The 17,244-nt window shown below is 38.3% G+C and overlaps 1 protein-coding gene across 12 annotated transcripts in view; it reads right to left on the bottom strand.

The window, feature by feature from the left end:
• Window positions 1–3,308: 3,308 nt before the first annotated feature.
• The window catches only part of SPAG9 (sperm associated antigen 9), a 63,072-nt gene continuing 49,136 nt past the window's right edge, over window positions 3,309–17,244 (bottom strand). For 7 of the 12 annotated variants that reach the window (XM_032199741.1, XM_032199747.1, XM_032199742.1 and 4 more), the window contains 9 exons: window positions 16,710–16,790; window positions 16,166–16,233; window positions 15,073–15,221; window positions 13,762–13,933; window positions 12,629–12,742; window positions 10,905–10,943; window positions 9,862–10,038; window positions 8,910–9,047; window positions 3,309–6,983 (listed from right to left, as the gene is read on the bottom strand). In XM_032199741.1, coding sequence (XP_032055632.1) covers window positions 6,868–6,983; window positions 8,910–9,047; window positions 9,862–10,038; window positions 10,905–10,943; window positions 12,629–12,742; window positions 13,762–13,933; window positions 15,073–15,221; window positions 16,166–16,233; window positions 16,710–16,790 — 1,054 coding nt within the window. In that variant the 3' untranslated portion in view covers window positions 3,309–6,867. The remainder of the gene's footprint in view (window positions 6,984–8,909; window positions 9,048–9,861; window positions 10,039–10,904; window positions 10,944–12,628; window positions 12,743–13,761; window positions 13,934–15,072; window positions 15,222–16,165; window positions 16,234–16,709; window positions 16,791–17,244) is intronic. The other 5 variants (XM_032199745.1, XM_032199746.1, XM_032199752.1 and 2 more) reach the window with 1 other exon arrangement.

Genomic DNA, 17,244 nt, shown 5'->3' with positions numbered 1-17,244 from the left:
CTCTCTGCCATCCCAGGGAGATAAACCATGACCTAAAGCAAGCAGCGGCAGCACCACATGAAACCCCCACCTCCACACAGCCCCCAGAGCTCTGGGAGAGGACAGAAGTTAACAGGCCTCTCACTGGATATTTACTGCAGCCAGAGGAACACCCGGAGGCTTCCCAGCTGCCTTTGCACACCGCGGAGCTCTCCCAGTTCCTGCTTTTTATTCCTGCTGGGCTACAGGCAGCTATGCCATTTTCCACAGATCCAGCCCTTTCCAGAAGGCAGAGGCTGTTTTCAAGGCCTGAAGGCCAACAAGTTATGGTGTAGCCAACATGCCAGGCCCAGCTTGCTCTTCTCCAGGCACTTGTCACCATGACACAGGACACCAGGGCTTTTGGACTGCCCCAATGCATCACCTTTTTTTTTTTTTTTTTTTTTTTTAATCTTAACTTCAAAGTAAAAGTAGGCTGATCCTTGCTTTGAAGGGAGTCACCCCCAGGAGCCATGTCTGCAAGCCAGGCCACGGGGTACCACAATGATTAGAAGTTGGTGCTCTCAAAACCCACACAAAAGGCCACCACACCAGCACCCAAAGAGAGCCACAGTTAACACACACCACACTCATCCCCATGGACCTTCTGCTCCCAGCTGGGTGAAGAGGCTGCTGGCCACCACAGCACTGGTCCAGACACAGGCACGCAGTGGTGGCAGCCCCGTCCCCACCAACACGAAGGGAGAGAGGGAGGTTAAAACCCCAATCCCAGCTCTAGTGGCCCCAGAGGGAGGTTTAAACCCCAGCTCTGTTGGCCCCATGGCCACTCAGACGCAGCACTCCCAGTGCCGGCCCCTCTGCACCAAGGTGGAAGTGAAAAGCAGATGTGGAATCCAGGACGGTTTCCAACTTTTTCATTTTTTTTCCTCCTCCTTATTTAAGCCCCAGCCCTGAGCCATTAACAAAGCAGAAGCCGCTGGGCACAAACATCTCGTGCAGAGAGGGCAGCAGCAGGGGAAGGCAGTAGTCCTTCCCTTGACCACAGAAGCCACCTGCAAGCCCAAAAGCCTTGGGGCTGTGGGGTGGAGGAGGGCTGTGGTGCTTCTGTTCTTGAAGAGAGGCAAGAGGAGCACCTCCTAATTAAGCCGGGCTCATGCTTCCATAGTCTTTAAAATAGGAGAAGCGTTTTTATTCCATGCCCCAGCTGCAAGGGGCTGAAGAGGTCCCAGCACAGGGGCTCCACCACACCACAGATCGGCCGCACCCAAGGCAGAGAAATCCCCACAACACAACTTAAACCACAACCAAGGGGAAGGCAAGGGCAAGCAATTTTCTGAACCCTTTGATGATCAAACACCCCAATTCTCCTTTTCTTTGTTCGACCGCTGACACAAGATCTCCACCTTCTTAGAGGAAACCCAAAACTTGCATGTTGGCAGGCAGGCAGGGAGAAGAGCCGTACCCCAGCACAATGACTTCTCCTCCAGGTCTGCATGGAGCCTTTGAATTCTTAGAGCACCACCTTGTGTTTAAACACAACACAGGCAGTCCTGAGGGTTCTCATCCCACCTACAGGCACAAGCAGCTAACAAACAGTCCACATCACACCACTCTACAACAGTGTTTCAAAAAGCAGGGAAACAATTCTTCTCAGAATTAGGTTTGTCACTTCAATGTCTTTCAAACAAGTTAATTGTAACCAGGCAAGATTGCTACAAGTCCTGAAACTGGAGCATGGTCCAAGGCCAAAAAGCCCCCTTCATTCACCTGCAGAAGACTTGAAGGGGCACTCCTGCCTCAGAGATGATCATAAAGTTAAATAATGTTCACAGACTGTATTGCTCAAACAGCTTTCAAACACGTTACAGGATGGTGAAAGGGAAGTGATGGCAAAAAGAATGCCTCATTTTGGTTTAACATCCCATTGCAGAAAAAAAGGAAATTCACTCTCTTTCACTAAGCCTGAGGTTTAATTTCCAGCAAACAAAGTACTTTCCAATAAATAAAAAACACATTCAGGCAAACATTTTCACTTCTTTTGATTATTAACATTTTACATACTATGATTTGAAGTTGGCCGCTTCTTCTTATAGGAGACAGACCACTGAGATTTTTAAAAACTTGCTACAGAAGCTGTGTTTTTCCTGTTACCATCATGTTCATTGGTGAATAGCTGGGGCATTTATCACGGCTTAAAACTTCAGTTTCCAAATATCATTTGATAGAATTGTAAGCTGTGGTGCTATAGGCACTTTTTAAATGAAAAATCTGAAGAATCAAACTACTTATCCACATGCACAGCTGGGCTAGGAGAAGAAAGCTTAAACATTTGCCCAGTAAAGATTTTTCTTGATGCTTCTTCATATTTAATACACACACTCTTATGAGCACAGTGCACTGACATGCATGTGAACAGACACATCCTGAGAATAAACACTGAGGGAAATGTCAGCACATCTGTTCTGGAAAGGCAACAAGGCAAAGATCTTGCAAGAAAATTCCAGTAAATGATCAAAAAGAATCTCTGCGTATGTTAACACGAGGTCTTTGCATCCTAGAGATAATCAAAAGCAACTTTATATAGGCTTTTCAATATGGTTTGAGAGAAGCAAGAGTACATCAGCACACACAGGCAGGGGGAACAGGCTAGGCAGCAACATGCCACCAGCACACAAGAGGACAGAATGTTGTTGCACAAGGAGGGCGCCACCAGAACCCGTTATAACAAAGGTTAACCAAATATTTTCAGTGGCATGGCCAGTTCTTACAGACTCAAGATAAAGTGCTGGGACAAACAGGGGTAGAACGTGGCAGATAACCCAGGAAACAACAGAAAACCTGGTTCTAGCCATGAGCTTTGCTTCTGCAGGAGAAATCAGTCACCCAGCCCTCACTCTTCTGCCTTGTAAATATATCATTTCCTGTGCTGTGCAGTAACTAACCAACATGCTTTTGGGCTTAAATGAATTAAGCCAGTTCTTTTGTAAGGTGCTAAGAAGTTTGGAAAATAAATTCCAGTGTCAGTGGCTACCTCACCTGAGCTGCAGTTCAGTGGTTATCCATCCTCTAGTCTTAATCTATGAATCAGCAGGTTTGTAGGCTATACAGGAGATGAAGAGAGCATTTAGGATCCAGTCAGTGTATGCAGTTTTTCTTCAATTTTTTTGCTTAGGTCCAGTATCAGATACCAAGATTAGAGCAGTTGTGGGACGACTCAAATAGATTACCCGTATTTATGATAGCAATATTTAGCTGCTAGTGTGATGCCTTCTGGTAGCATCAAAAGCTTTTGAAGTTAACACAAGACCACAAAGAAAACACCAATCAGATGCATGTTTCATATACATATTTATATATATTTCATGTACAAAGTTACATTCTGAACCCCATGGATTCAATAATAGAAATAAATACTGAAATAACTACACTGCTATATGAGCTTTTCTGCTCACAGAAGCCTCAAGTTTTAACAGACAGCAAGTTTAACGCTGTAGTATCCATCTTGGATTACAGAGGCAAGTAAAATTCAGCGTAAAGTGTCCAACAGACAAAACTTTCAAAAATTACAGACCATAAAATGTTTAAAATATGTTTAAAAGATTGAGAAATGTGCATCAACAAAATTAATAAAGGAAACTTAATCTTGTTAGAGGGCGGGAGAAACATTTAGTGTATAGAAAAATGCTTTGAGGTGCAACATAGGTTGTTACAATATGGCATAACCCTGTTAGAAAAAAACATTTAATTTCCCTAAAGAACTGTATTTGAGTTTACCGTGTCTTGTTTTACAGATCAGGGCCTTCACAAGACCCTGTTGAGACAGGGTCACTTACAAGAGTGCTAAATCAGGTTTAATCCTTTGGTAACTTTTATAATACTCACATGGAAATAAATATTCAGTTACACAGCATTTTAAAAGACGCACGTTCTTTAGAACAGTTAGTATAATAAAACAGATTTAACATTTGTTTGTTACTAAGGCAGCCTATGATAAAGTGTCTACGCTCTGCCAGCTCTATCTGATCCAACGCAGGAAGACCTTTACAAGAAATGGACAATGCAGCAGCTTATACAATGCATTTCACCTTTACCATGCAAACACCCTTACCCAGGCAAGTAATGTGCTGCATATTTTGTGCTCGAAATGTTTCCAAACTATTAACAAGCTGTAGCTATCAAAAGATTAGCTCCTATTTATATGATGCTTTAATCATATATGAGTGTATGCATAAACATTCTGGAGACTGATTTTTAGGGGTGTATTCTCATCTCAATGCCTGGGGCTTTCCTTGTTTTACTCACCATTCAAAGTGACCTTAAGTCAGAAGCATATAAATCCCAGTGCACTGCAATAAGAATAAGGATCCATTTAATCTACTGTACCTTAGGACAGGGGATAGTTTTTAGATGAGAAATACAGAGAAGTGCACATGCCTTTTATCTACACCAACAGTGGTACATAGTTAATCTATTATCTTCTTTAAAAACCTGTCTACTTTTGGACAGAAACAGCCGTTGCTGAAAAATCTGCTGAAGTTGGTCCACTGAGGTGACTAAAATGGCACGGTGGACCAGATACATTTGGCAAAAAAACAGGTACACACTTGCCAGATTTTACTGCTCTATTTGACAGCAGTAAAGCCATTCAAAGAAAACTGATCATTTCATTAATAATTACAAATAAAATGCTATACAAGAACCAAGGAATGGAATTGTGCGTTTGGTTGTTTGTGTTTTTTTGAGAACATAAGAATGCGACAATCAACCAGTGAGTAAAAGCTTTGGAGACTGTGCTTTCTGAAGAAAAATGAATTTAAGATGGCAGGAGAAGCAATGAAACTGCACCACTCACAGTGAAGATTCTGCACAACTGTAAAAGTTTAGACAGCATTTTTCTTAGACGTCTAATTTCATAAGTTAATTCAGATGTGCTTCAAGTTCAGCATACATTTCTACAGGAGTTTTAAATAGGCCTCTATAAGAGCATTAAGTCAGTTTACCTTCTGTATTTGTATAATTTTTAAGAGCTCCCAGACTTCATAATTACGCCAAAGTAGTTTGAGTGACATTAAAGATGAATTTGGAAAGCAAATTATGAACAACATGCTCTCATCACTTTTGGCATTCTGAAGAGAAAAATACTACCAAGATATTAGACTTCTTTAATAAGGATTTTTTTTTTTTTACTACATAGTTCATGTCCTAAATACATATTTACGAGAGGAACAGCTGTGTACAAAATATGTTGCTTAAAAAGTATTTATACATATAAATCTAACCAATAGACCTGAATGGAGTTTTTCTGGTTTATCAGCTATGATATGCATTTGAAAAAGCTGCCTAAATATATATTTACACAATAGACCTCAGCTAAATGTGTTCATTTAAAAAATTAAGAAAATATATAAACACATGTTTGCCTGATAGACCAGAACTGCTCCTATTGCATAAAAATGTTTAGGCAGTTTTAAAAAAGTGTGTCTACATTTAGTCCTCTGAAACTGTTCAGTTCTCTCACATATCAATTTACTAATTCTTCTGCTAATCTGAACAGAACAGTCCCAGCTTTTGGGGGGTAAATGCTGGATGTTTATTAAAACCCCTCAAACTTGTATATTCTAGCAAATAAATGAAAGAGCAAATCTAGGTTTTAAAATAGTCTGAGGAACAGAAGTCATGAAGTGTTTAACTTAGGTTTGATACTAATGTAGGAAATTCAATGTAAAAGGAAGACAGTCTTCAACTCACACTTATGGTTAAAAAAATAGACGGTGAGTAGACAGAATGTCAGCCTGATATTAGAGTCTCCTGACTTTCAACAATTTACTCAATCCTGCTAACATGGTTAAACTTCTTTTGGGTGGGACTAAATGGGAGTATGCAGCTACAAAAAATACACTTTGTACCCTATTATCTGGCACTAAAATTCCTTTACAATCTCACTTGGGCAGAATGCATTTTTCCTGTACACTCTCAGTCTTTTCTCATGCTCTACTTGAGGTCTTTAACCTTCACACATGTAGTGCCTCATGAGTTTGACCAGCTAGGCAGAGAAGATCATTCTAGTGCTTAGGACATAAGGAGTTAAGACAAGAAAAGAAAAAGAAAATGTATCCCCTGGTTCAAGAATTCTGCAATTGTTTTCAAATTTAAATCATCCTAAGGATACCCTTTGGAAACAGTCATTCACATGTATCCATGTCAGGGAAATGGGAAAACACTATGCTCAAAATTGCTGATCGAGGGCAGCAGTTCTCAAACTTTATGGTTCAACAGTGAAAACATGTTGTTTTATTTAAATATTGTCATAATTTCTATACAACCCCTTTCCCCCCACAATTTTTGATGAAAGTAACAAACTAATCTGTATACACTAGGTAAGCAAGACTTTCCAAGTTTGAAAACAAAAGCTGAAACAGTTTGCTTTAGCCCTCACTGAATATTTGGATGAGCCTTGATAATCCATCTGATTTTTTCTTTTTTAATACTCTGGGAATAACTTTGCTGTTTTACTACTCAATGCATTATACAGTGAAATGAAGCTCAGCTGAAATAAAGCCAAACTCAAGTGAGACTACCAAAGAAGTGAACTATATTAGGTTGTTGTGGTACAGTAAAACTAATGTCTCGATTGCTTACTATGGTGTGCACACCAGTTTTGAGAAAGTTCTGATTTCATTATACTGTTCCATGTAACAACGGTGCAGTAAAACAGCACAAGCTAATTCCTGTATAGTTAAAGGTATGACAGATTTGCAATATAAAGTTAAACAGCAAAGAAATGCTTCAACATCATGTAGTGAAACATGTTTCACAAAATAAAAAAACATGCAGAAGCTTTTTTTTTTCCTTTTTAGTTTTTAAGGTCTCCAGCTGCATCCTACAGGCTCACTCACTGCCATACATTACTTGCCACACTATCAAGTGACTCCTCTCAGCTTTGGCTACAGAAGGTTCTAGTTGCAGAGCTTCTCCAAGGAGTTCAGATTCTCCACCTTCATCACCTGAAAAACAGCAGCTTTGATTCAGACAGATAAAAACATTTTTAACACCAAGAGGAGCAAAATAAATGACATCTAGATTTACAGCTCACTACAGATAGTAGTTGCCACTTGCTCCTTTAAAGGAATATTCACAATCTTCAATATGTAAGTTACAAACTGGAAGTTTGTTGCCTAATTATTTTGAGCCTAGTATTCTGATAGTTGCATTCTGCAGACCTAGCCCCACCACAAATTAACTGGAGTTTTGTGAGTATCTCAACTCTACGTATTTCTTTACCCCTAGCTCTTTGATGCAAGAAAGAAACGGCCTAACTTGCAAACCTGCAGCATCTTTCAGGAGGAAATGGAGATGGTTATGCTACAAAGTGCACTAGCATAAACACACAAACCACAAAATGCTCTAGAAATATGGGCAGTAATTGAGCACATATAAGACAATACAACATCCATGTGTTTGATAAACAACGGTCCTTTTCTTCTTTCCTCTTGTTCTAGTTAACCTAGCTTGTCACAACACCGCACACACTGGCACACGGCATCCTTAAACCTACTCTCCTTTATAACCCTTCAAAAGAGAAAAGAGCATTTTTACAACTGCATCTAAACTTTGTGACATGAGCCAACTTGGATCAAAGGTGATCAACTAACCACTAACAAAACCGCATGTAGACAGCAATAAACATCAGTACAGAGGCAGTCTTGTGGTACAGAAGATCAGTTTAATCAGATGAAATGGGAACCTACTGACAACTTCAGGAAGGTTTCAAGTCAGAATTTGGCTGGGATTCTGGTTAGACTACTTTGGAGCTCTGAGGAATCTAAACATGCAATAGACTGAACTTGCTCTTGAGCCAGCTTGCTGCACTGGTGTGGTGAGGGCTGAGTTAATGCAGCTTATACTACGCTATGCTTAAGTTCAAGTCTTTGCATCATGCCACAAGGACAGCAAAATGCACGTTTGGTATGTGGCTATACCAGCTTGTTTAGAACAAGTGCCGAGTTTTCAATACCTCACTGCAACATGGCACAGAATTGCTACGTCCTGCCTCCTACATACACTCCACCAGGGTTACTGGCAGGAACTTGTTTTGCATTGGGAATAACAGCACTTGAGCTAGCCCTTTGTTTTTTTGGTTTTGGGGTGATTGGTTGTTTGTATTTTTATTGTTGTTTTGGGTGGGGGTTTCCTCCCCCTCTTTTTCCTTTTTTTTTTTTTTTTTGATCACTAGAAACAGATTAAAGCAAAAAGGAGTTCTAAATCAGGAGTTGGACTTCCTTTGGGGCATTTTTTCCTCAAACTCTCCAGCTGCAGATTCTAAACATTGAATTATGACACTTATTTTGTTACATTTCCCCAAAAGTTTCAAATAAAAATAAAAAGGCTTGCACAAGAGATTATTTATTGGCTAGATCATGCAAAAGTGCTGTCCAAAAAAAATAAAAATCAGTGATCAAAATAAGCAGGGCATCTAAAGATAACAGTAAACTACTCTCTCCCTCTTCCTTCGAACCAAGATTTGCTCATGTTTAAGTGTTGTTCATGTAATACTTAAATATGCAAACTGACCACAAAAGGTCATTTAACTACAGACATATTTTTCAGCAGCTTGAGAAGGAAGAGCTTAACTTTTCAAAATAAGACTGAATACATAAAAGGTAAGATGGTACATGACTCCAAAGCAGAGTTTCAAATAAACCTTTTCAAACAGTAGTCTCTCAGATGTCATGGTTTACTGGGAGAAGAGGAAATTGAAGGTGTGTGTATATGAGAATAAAGAGGCTTCTATACACTTAGTAAACACGCACATACTGAGCAACCACAGAAATGCACTCCACAATCACAATGGAAGTTTTTATATGGCTTATGACCTTATTTAAGGCTTTTGGTATGAAATTAGAATTAATTTTAAATTCAGTATTTCTTACCCATTCTGAAGTCAATATATCCCTCTCCACCACTTATCACCAACATGGATTTTAAGGAACTCTGGTTGAAGGACTCTGGGGCTGGTTTATCACCCGTTAGCTCTGTTCCACCACTACCCTGTGGGCAAACCACCTGACCTGTATAAAAATATACCGAACACATTTTTATGCCCCATCTCACAGAATTAGACCACCTGTTAATTCGGTTGTTGGCTGACATACCTAATGCCTAATAATACACTTAACTTTGGATTCTATTATCTCTCTAACGAGCAGCAAAAAAAAAAAAAGCTAGCTATACTCTGCTTTCACCGCTCTCTAAAGAGATGAAATCAGATCAGCCCAATGCAAGTCAGAATTAAGTGCCTCTTGACAGAATTCACAGCACAGGCATGCAGATCTAGAGAATGATCTAGAGAATGACATTGAAACAGACTTAAGGACTTTTTTCAGACAACCGAAATGATTCAGCACGTCAGCCCATTAAGTAAACTTGTCATTTACTTCCAGCACACCATGTATATGCAGTTGCTGAGAGGGTAATTCCACCAGCACCACAGTTCCTAGAAAACTTAAGCTTTTTCAAACAAGATTCTTTCTTCTGGGCACTACTCCCTTAGTAGTTCTTCATTCCTGCAGGATGTCAGATTCTTAAATCAGACCTTGTGTCAGCTAGCAGTTGGTCACCTTCTCAGTAGGCAAGTACTCGGTTCCCACAGTACCTTTCTCCAGACAAAACAAAAAAGTCTTTTTTTTTTTTTTTTGGCCAGCCCCTTTTTTGCCCCACTAAAGAGTGCTGCATTAATGAATCAGAAAAGTCTTGCAAAAAGTATTAAGTTTGTTTCCAAGGACACGATTTCATATACTTGCTATCTTCGCCTGAACTCTAGGCTTAAGAAGCAAAGGAGGAAAGAAAAACAACTTAATTTGAGGAATAACAATAAAAGCTCACCAGGTACTGCAACAAAGAATTTAACAGCATCACGGTGCCCATGGAAGCAAAGCTGTGCATGTGCCATTGAACAATATGGTATGAAGGTTCCTGGAGTCACTTTGTCACTATTCTCATCTCCATATACACGTATTACGCTCCCTGGACGGTTTCCGGAGCCTGCTGCTGCTTTATTAGCTGTAAAAGAAGAAAAGAACTGTTTTCTACTTGAAAGAACAAATTACAGAAATGGTTATTTGTTAAGAAACCTTATGGTACCATCTAAAAGCTAAAGCCAACTTAGATAAAAATGAAACAGGAGGGCAGCAATGCCAATTCAAGACAGAGCTGGAAAGAAAAAAGATTGCATGCTTCGTTATTTTAAGTACATCAGAAAATGGAGCAGGATTCTTATTAGTCTAGCATAATCACCAAATTTTAATATCCTACTTTTGGAAAATAAATAATTTGTGAAAGTTTTATATCTTTCATAGGAAATAAGTACCTCTGAATTTGCTCTTACTGAAATATGTTAATGTATATAACATAACTAAAGACACGTTCATTCCAACTAATCATAGGGTATCCCCTTGCAAGTGAAAAAACTAAAAATAGCCACCTGTGGGCATGAAGAAGCTACCATATTATAATTCTATGTCTAATTTTTACTGAGAAGTTTTAAAATGCATTAAAACAGAAAAGTACTCATGCTAGACATACAAGCCATCTCCATTCCAAAGGCTATCAGAGAAGTGAAGGAAACAGTGATTTATAACAAGACAGTAAACAATGTGGATTAATGACAAAGTTATAAGATATGGTATCACATTGGCTGGAAGAAAAACAAAGTCTGTATGAAAGTTCAGCTGCAACACAGGATGATATACTAAACTGCTGAGCAGATTGGTGGCCATTTAGCAAACATAAAACTGCTGCAATGCAGTAACTGCAAGTGGAAAAACATTTAGGAACATACAAAGGGTAAATCTATAGGGAGTGGAAAACAGCCTCAAAGTGGCTATTAGAAGCCTGAAAATAGATTTTTGTTCAGGATCTGCACTTACCCCTCAGCCCCAGTAAACGTCCCTGGTGGAGGATTACAGCTAAAGTGAGAAAGGAGGAAAGGGGAAATGGATAGGTACGACAGTAGAGGAGAAGGATTAATGAGAACCCACCATTCTTGTATTTTGGTTTTGATAAGATAGAGCTTAAAATAGCTCCTAAAACAGTAAATATCTAATTACAGAAGATTCAATATTACGTCAAAGAACAGCATCTTGTTATTAAAGTTTCAGTACAAAATGGACAACAAAAGCATTGTCACCTTCATGTGCTTTATTGCTATAGAGTTTATCATTGATTAGCAATGTTTCCCCTTTCTCTCTTTCCTTGGCAGGAAACTACCAAAGTAATATATAACTACTCTTGTTTTCAAGTGCCTTTTTGAAACAGTATCTGCAGATCTGGAAGGTGCCCTGCTAATGAGACCTAGGGAGCTGAGATATGCAATTGATTATGCACGGATGTGACCGCTGTTGAAACCCTGAATATTTATAACAAGGATTCTCAAACCCACAATCAAGCTATCCACAAATGGTTGTTCCATTTCACGAGCTACTAACAACACTGAAATTAAACCAAATAACTTTAATAGGGATTTTTTTTCCATGTCACCGCTGTTTTAAAACACACTCCTCTGGAAACATTAAATTAAGCTTGATGCAAATTAAGAGCTATAATTTATTAAAGCATGACTTAAGCTATTTCAAATTCCTTGATAGGAAACCTGTCCTTTCCTAGCAGACTCATGCAATGCAAAAAAAGACATTTATTGAATGGACAGACAATGTAATGGAACAGTATGAAAAACGCATGTATGTGCTGTTCAACAAAGCAGATACAACATGAAGACCTTTCACTGTTAAGTTACCCTAAAATCTACTCAACAGATTGCACTAATTTTGATACAAAACACAGTACAATTAAGACTACCAGTGCTACTTTTTATTTTCTGAAACTTCTGTCCATATGTTTTATTAGTCTTAGACAAGAATCGTTGTTTTGTTGTTTGCTTCAAGCAACCAATTTACAAATAAATTCTTCTGAAGCTTAACCTGTAACATTCATTTTGCCCTTGAACTGGAACATCACTTTCTCTCAGGGTTCAACTGCCCACGGCAGAGTACTTCATCCCCATCCCCAATTAGTTTCAGTCTACGACAAGCGTTTAGGGTCTGTCTTTAAGCAGATAGATGGATCTACAGTATTGGAATTTTACCTAGAAGTTGGTGTTCTATTTAGAGAAAGCATTTAGAACTCCCAGAGCTTTAAACACGTCCTTAGAAGCAGCTGATACTAGTGCTGTTCCAGTCCTTTATACAAACTTTGTGAAGAATTCTCAAAAGCTATAGCTAAATTGTACTGCAACAAAACCAACTTGCTCAAATCAAACAGAAAACCTATGCCAGTGATCATATGGCAATCATAACATTAAATACAACACCACAGCTCGCTCTTACAAGCAATCAACTCCTACAAACACTGCTAGTACTAAGGCTTCAAGGTGCCTCTTGCATTCAAGCCAGTCCACTTCAATTTAAAGCGCAATTTTGGAGATGGGATTTTTTGCTCAGAATTGTAACCATGGACACAGATTAGGTGCTAAAACCTGAAAAATTCAGACCTGGCAGTAAAATTTTCTGTCTGTTATCAAGCATCTGAATGACCTTAAAATTATTTTTGCAACTACAGCATATTGCACAGTGCTATTCATTTATATTTTACTTACTTTCTGTTAATGGAATGGAGATGATGACACCATTTCCTGTTCCTACCCATAAACGATTACAAGACACCATAAGAGCTGTGATTCTCACAAATGAGAATCCCAGTTTACCAGTACCTAAAAACAAAAAATGCTTTTCATCAAAAATTATGAGCAAGAATAATTTTACTTCCATAATATAATCTTAACTTCAACTCCCAACTCATGTTGACAAGTAATTCCCTCCCATTTCAAACAAATAAGGCAGAGGAGCACATCCAAGTTGTAAAGGTAAAATAAAAAGTTACAACATTTCTGTGAATAAAGTCATGAACCTATACAGAAAGAGATTAATGTGAACTGCGAGAAAGCACAAAAGATAAAACAACTGTACAATGCTGCACAATAAGTTATTTTGGGGCTTACAGAGCCATGGAAGCTTTTTTTTGTTGTTTTTCAAACAAAAGATGATGAGTTCAGTGTGAAATAGTTTCTTGCTTGTTAAAATAAATGGTACTGTTTCTTCAGGAAGTGAAGAAGTTTCAAAGACTATCACTAATGCTATGAGGGGATCAGAAGACAGCTGCCAAGCTAAGAGGAATGTATGCTACACTAGCCCCCCTTACACTGATGGCATAATAGTTAATTGTGAAGGATTTCCAAAGGCCTGATTACCTATATTTGTTATGTAGGTAGTCAAATTGCTCTTATATAAACTTTAATGAAAAATCAGAAGCCTTATTAGCTTCCACAGCAGTAGGAATTTGATATTTTGCACTTGTATTGGAAAAGAAACAGCATTTTCTGCAGAGAAGTACTGGGTTCTTCCCATTCAGACTAAAAGAGGCATCATTCTAGTAATAAAGAGGAAGGATTTTACTATATCTATTCATTCCTGTCCAAATACCATTTTTGTCAATAGTTCTGAGTTTCCAGGGACACTGTAGACACCTGGTAGAATCAGACTATACCAGAGACCTATTGGACAGACTTAGACTTCTACTTCCAAAATTAAGTTTTCACATAAAACAGGATTTGACTAGACTTCCACCCACCCATCCGGTTTGTTTGCAATGGGAATTGACTGGCTCATGACAGAAAATGAAAGCTCCAAACATAAAGAGGTGTAAGAATACTACAGTTTCTTATCAACTTACCTAGCATTTTGCTTACATAAGGTTCAATGTCCACATCCTGCAGATGCTGATACGTGTGCGCATGATAGAGACGCAGAGTAGAGTCCAAGCGAATAGACACCCATACCCCATCACCCACCCACGCCAGCTGTCTCACTTGGCTTTCTCTTCTTGGGTGTGCATCAAATGACTTCTACAAAAGATTGGATTTTAAATTAGAAAATGAAATAAAGAAGAGTACAAAGGACTTTTCTACTACTCAAACACTGTCAATATCAGCAATTTTCTCAAGTTATCTACTGCTCCCTGATTTGTGAGATTACTATCAAAAACATTGCTTAGCTTAGTGACAATTACCATATGATGCTGATAAAGTAATAATAATACAGGCCAATTCCCTGCCCTAAAGCATGATCTCAAAGACATAGTTTCCTACTACATTCTTATGTAAATAACATTCCCAGCCTACTCTGATTTCCATCTGTTTTATCCAGAGGCCATTTTGTGAGGTCCTCCAGACACTGCACAAGATACATATGCCCCAAAGGTGTTTTTCTTCCTAGTTTTGTCAAGCCTTGCTCTTGCATACAAGCTCATCCCTGCAGAATACACTTTATCCACCAGCAAAACAACTCAATTCCTTATTGTATGAATTCTTTCCTTTCAGGTTTCCCACAAATGTAACTTGTCACAAAGAATTTATGAATTGGGTGCTTAATATTTTCCAAAGAGCTAAGCAGTCACCCTGAAAGTCTGGTCCATATCTTAGACCAAGTACCAGAAGCTGAAGTACTAATATTGCTAAGAGCTTTCAGAAAACATAGCAGCTTCCTGTAGTTGCATACATAAAGCACTGCAGAAAACAGCTTACACACCTTACATAAACAAAACATTCCTTAACTGGTGAGAGAGTACATTCAAGATTAACACTTACAAACCTCTAAAGTGTTCAGACTCCAGAGAAGGTTAGAGGGGGGTGGAAAACATAATGAATATGTAAGTATGCATGAATGCAAAGAATGAGCTGGGAGCTAGCCTTACAAGTTCTGCAAGGATCTACAAGACATTTTCTAGTTTCTGGCCAGGTTGAAATGGAGAACTAAACTCCAAAATAATCACTTTCTACAAATAAAAGCCATCTTGTCATATGTTAAACTCTTTGAGAACAATGAAAACAACTTAAGAAAACTTAAAAATTTGTTTTAAGGAAGTAGTTGTCTGCCTATTTCTGTGATCGTGAATAAATAACTGTTCTCCAGAGTTACTCAGGAGTTTAAGCTGGAGCATGAGAAAGCATTAAAACATTTATTTGAAACACCATTTTAAACTTGCCTCTATTTTCATGGCCTTCGGTTGAACAACATAGATTTTGTTCCTGTAGCCACACCAGACTTTGTCATGTACCACTGTCATGCATCTTATAGAATGATGTGGCCGGCCCAGGTCTAAGAGGTGATAGTTTGTCAAATCCCACTGACCATCTTTAAAAACAGAAGCAAAATTAAAAAAATAGGTTCATATAAGTTTAAAAGTTAAAAGCACAAATATCTTAAGTTTCATTTCTTAAAAGCACTGTAATAATCTGGGTAAGTCAATACAAATTTATGTCTAAGCTCCGCATTAAAGAAAGCAGCTATTAGTTGTATGAACTACCAACATCCCAACTGCTACTTTGTTTTTATATAATAAGGTTGAACCATGACTCACATTTAAAACATGTCAAAACATTTTTAAAAACAGCAAGTTACCTACTGCTAAATGCTTTACTTGGATAGGCATCAGTATATATACACATAACAAGCAACTACCCACACAACGCTAGGCACTTGCTGCTTGACTATGCTGAGCATAGAAATGTTGGCCAGTGCTTTAAGACTTTTTTAAATACGCCATAAGAGTACTTAAGAGTTAAGTACTTCAACATGTGAAAGAGCATCTGTCAGCAGACAGCCAAGTAAATTATAAAGAAATGTAACTATGTGTTGTATAGGTACAGAGGCAGAGGATGCACAGAAGGTGGTATTAACAAAAGCAGTGGGCCAGAGGCTCTCACTTCATATACTGCATTCAACACTTCATTCACTCTGTAGTCCTTTAAGCAATAGAAAGGAACTTTCGAGTCAGAATCTGTGGTGGCAATTTCAAATAGAAGAACCTGGGTGTCTCAGAGCAGGAGGAAGAGAATAGGAGATTCCTAATTGCTACATTTAAAATTTCCCTGAACTTACACCAAGTGTTATGCTTGGTTAAAGTATTGAATATCTACATCAGACTCGAGATTGCAACTGAAATAAGAGTGATTTCTCAATACAATCTGCAAAATAGACATTGGGAGACCTTTTCAAAACACTGTTTAAAAAAGGCATATTTCTTTCAAAAAGTACTATTATAACTTCTCTGTTTCAAGACCTAACAGAATGCTTACCGACTCCTCTGTGAAATATTGCTAGTGTTCCATCAGCTAGTGCAACTAATACTATTCCTTTTACATGTCTGTTAAGAGAAAGGAGGTACAAGAATATAAAGTGTTAAACTGCATTTCTAAAAACGTTTAGAATTTACTTTAAACATACATTTTAGTATACTTTTTATAGTTGCATTAGCCTGAGTGTTTTGATTTCTACAATACCGCTCAACAGAGCAGACAGTAACAGTGACTCAAGATCTAGTTCAGATAGCTTCACGTACCAAGCTACAATGCTTGAAGGAAACATCAAGGATAACAACCTCTAACTGCTTTGAGTACGCAGCTACAAAGAAACTCAATATTTGAGTTACAGCATTTTCAATATATACAAGATCTCTTATTTTTCCTCACACCCTAAGCATTTTCCACTGCCCCCCCTCAAAGAATGTGTTCACTTAAGGCAGCTGACATTCCCAACAGCTAGGGAGGAAATAAAAATCTACTTCATATGTACTCGAATAAAAGTTAATTGTAATTTACATTACATTCTTTCAGGACTTACACAATACTGAGAATAGAATCTTTAAGTTTAATGGCATGAATACATTTCCTCCACTGGGCCACTGACGAATGAACATACAGGCTGCAAAGACAAATCAGGAAGGATTAAAAGGCATTAAGAAAGGTCTACCAGGCAGGAGAAAAAAACAGGTAAAACACCTATAACTGAAATCCACAATTAAAAAGAAAACAGGTTTTCACATTCCACTGAACACTGTATTAAGACTGAAAGAAAGCTATATTAGCAGGCAGAACAGTTTTTCCAGATGCCTAAAACATTACAAAGTCCCTTGTAGGCACATCTACAGTAAAAAAGGCAGTATTTTCTAGCATAATATAATATCGAATGGTAAGAACTACTAAACCATTCCTTTCACTACAAAAAGACTTTTCTATAGTTAAGTGTTATCTGCCAAAAAGAGCCTGCTAATCACTTACAAAACTTTGAGAGTTCTAATGCCCAAATGTAGCCAAGCATAAAACGTTTTGCCTCTAGACAGCTTTTGCAATTAATTTTGACTTGAGACAGTTACCAG

This window comes from Aythya fuligula, chromosome 18, assembly GCF_009819795.1.
Source record: "Aythya fuligula isolate bAytFul2 chromosome 18, bAytFul2.pri, whole genome shotgun sequence".
NCBI lineage: Eukaryota > Metazoa > Chordata > Aves > Anseriformes > Anatidae > Aythya > Aythya fuligula.
Note: the sequence above shows the minus strand (reverse complement) of the source record. Positions and strands in the feature narration are given on the sequence as shown.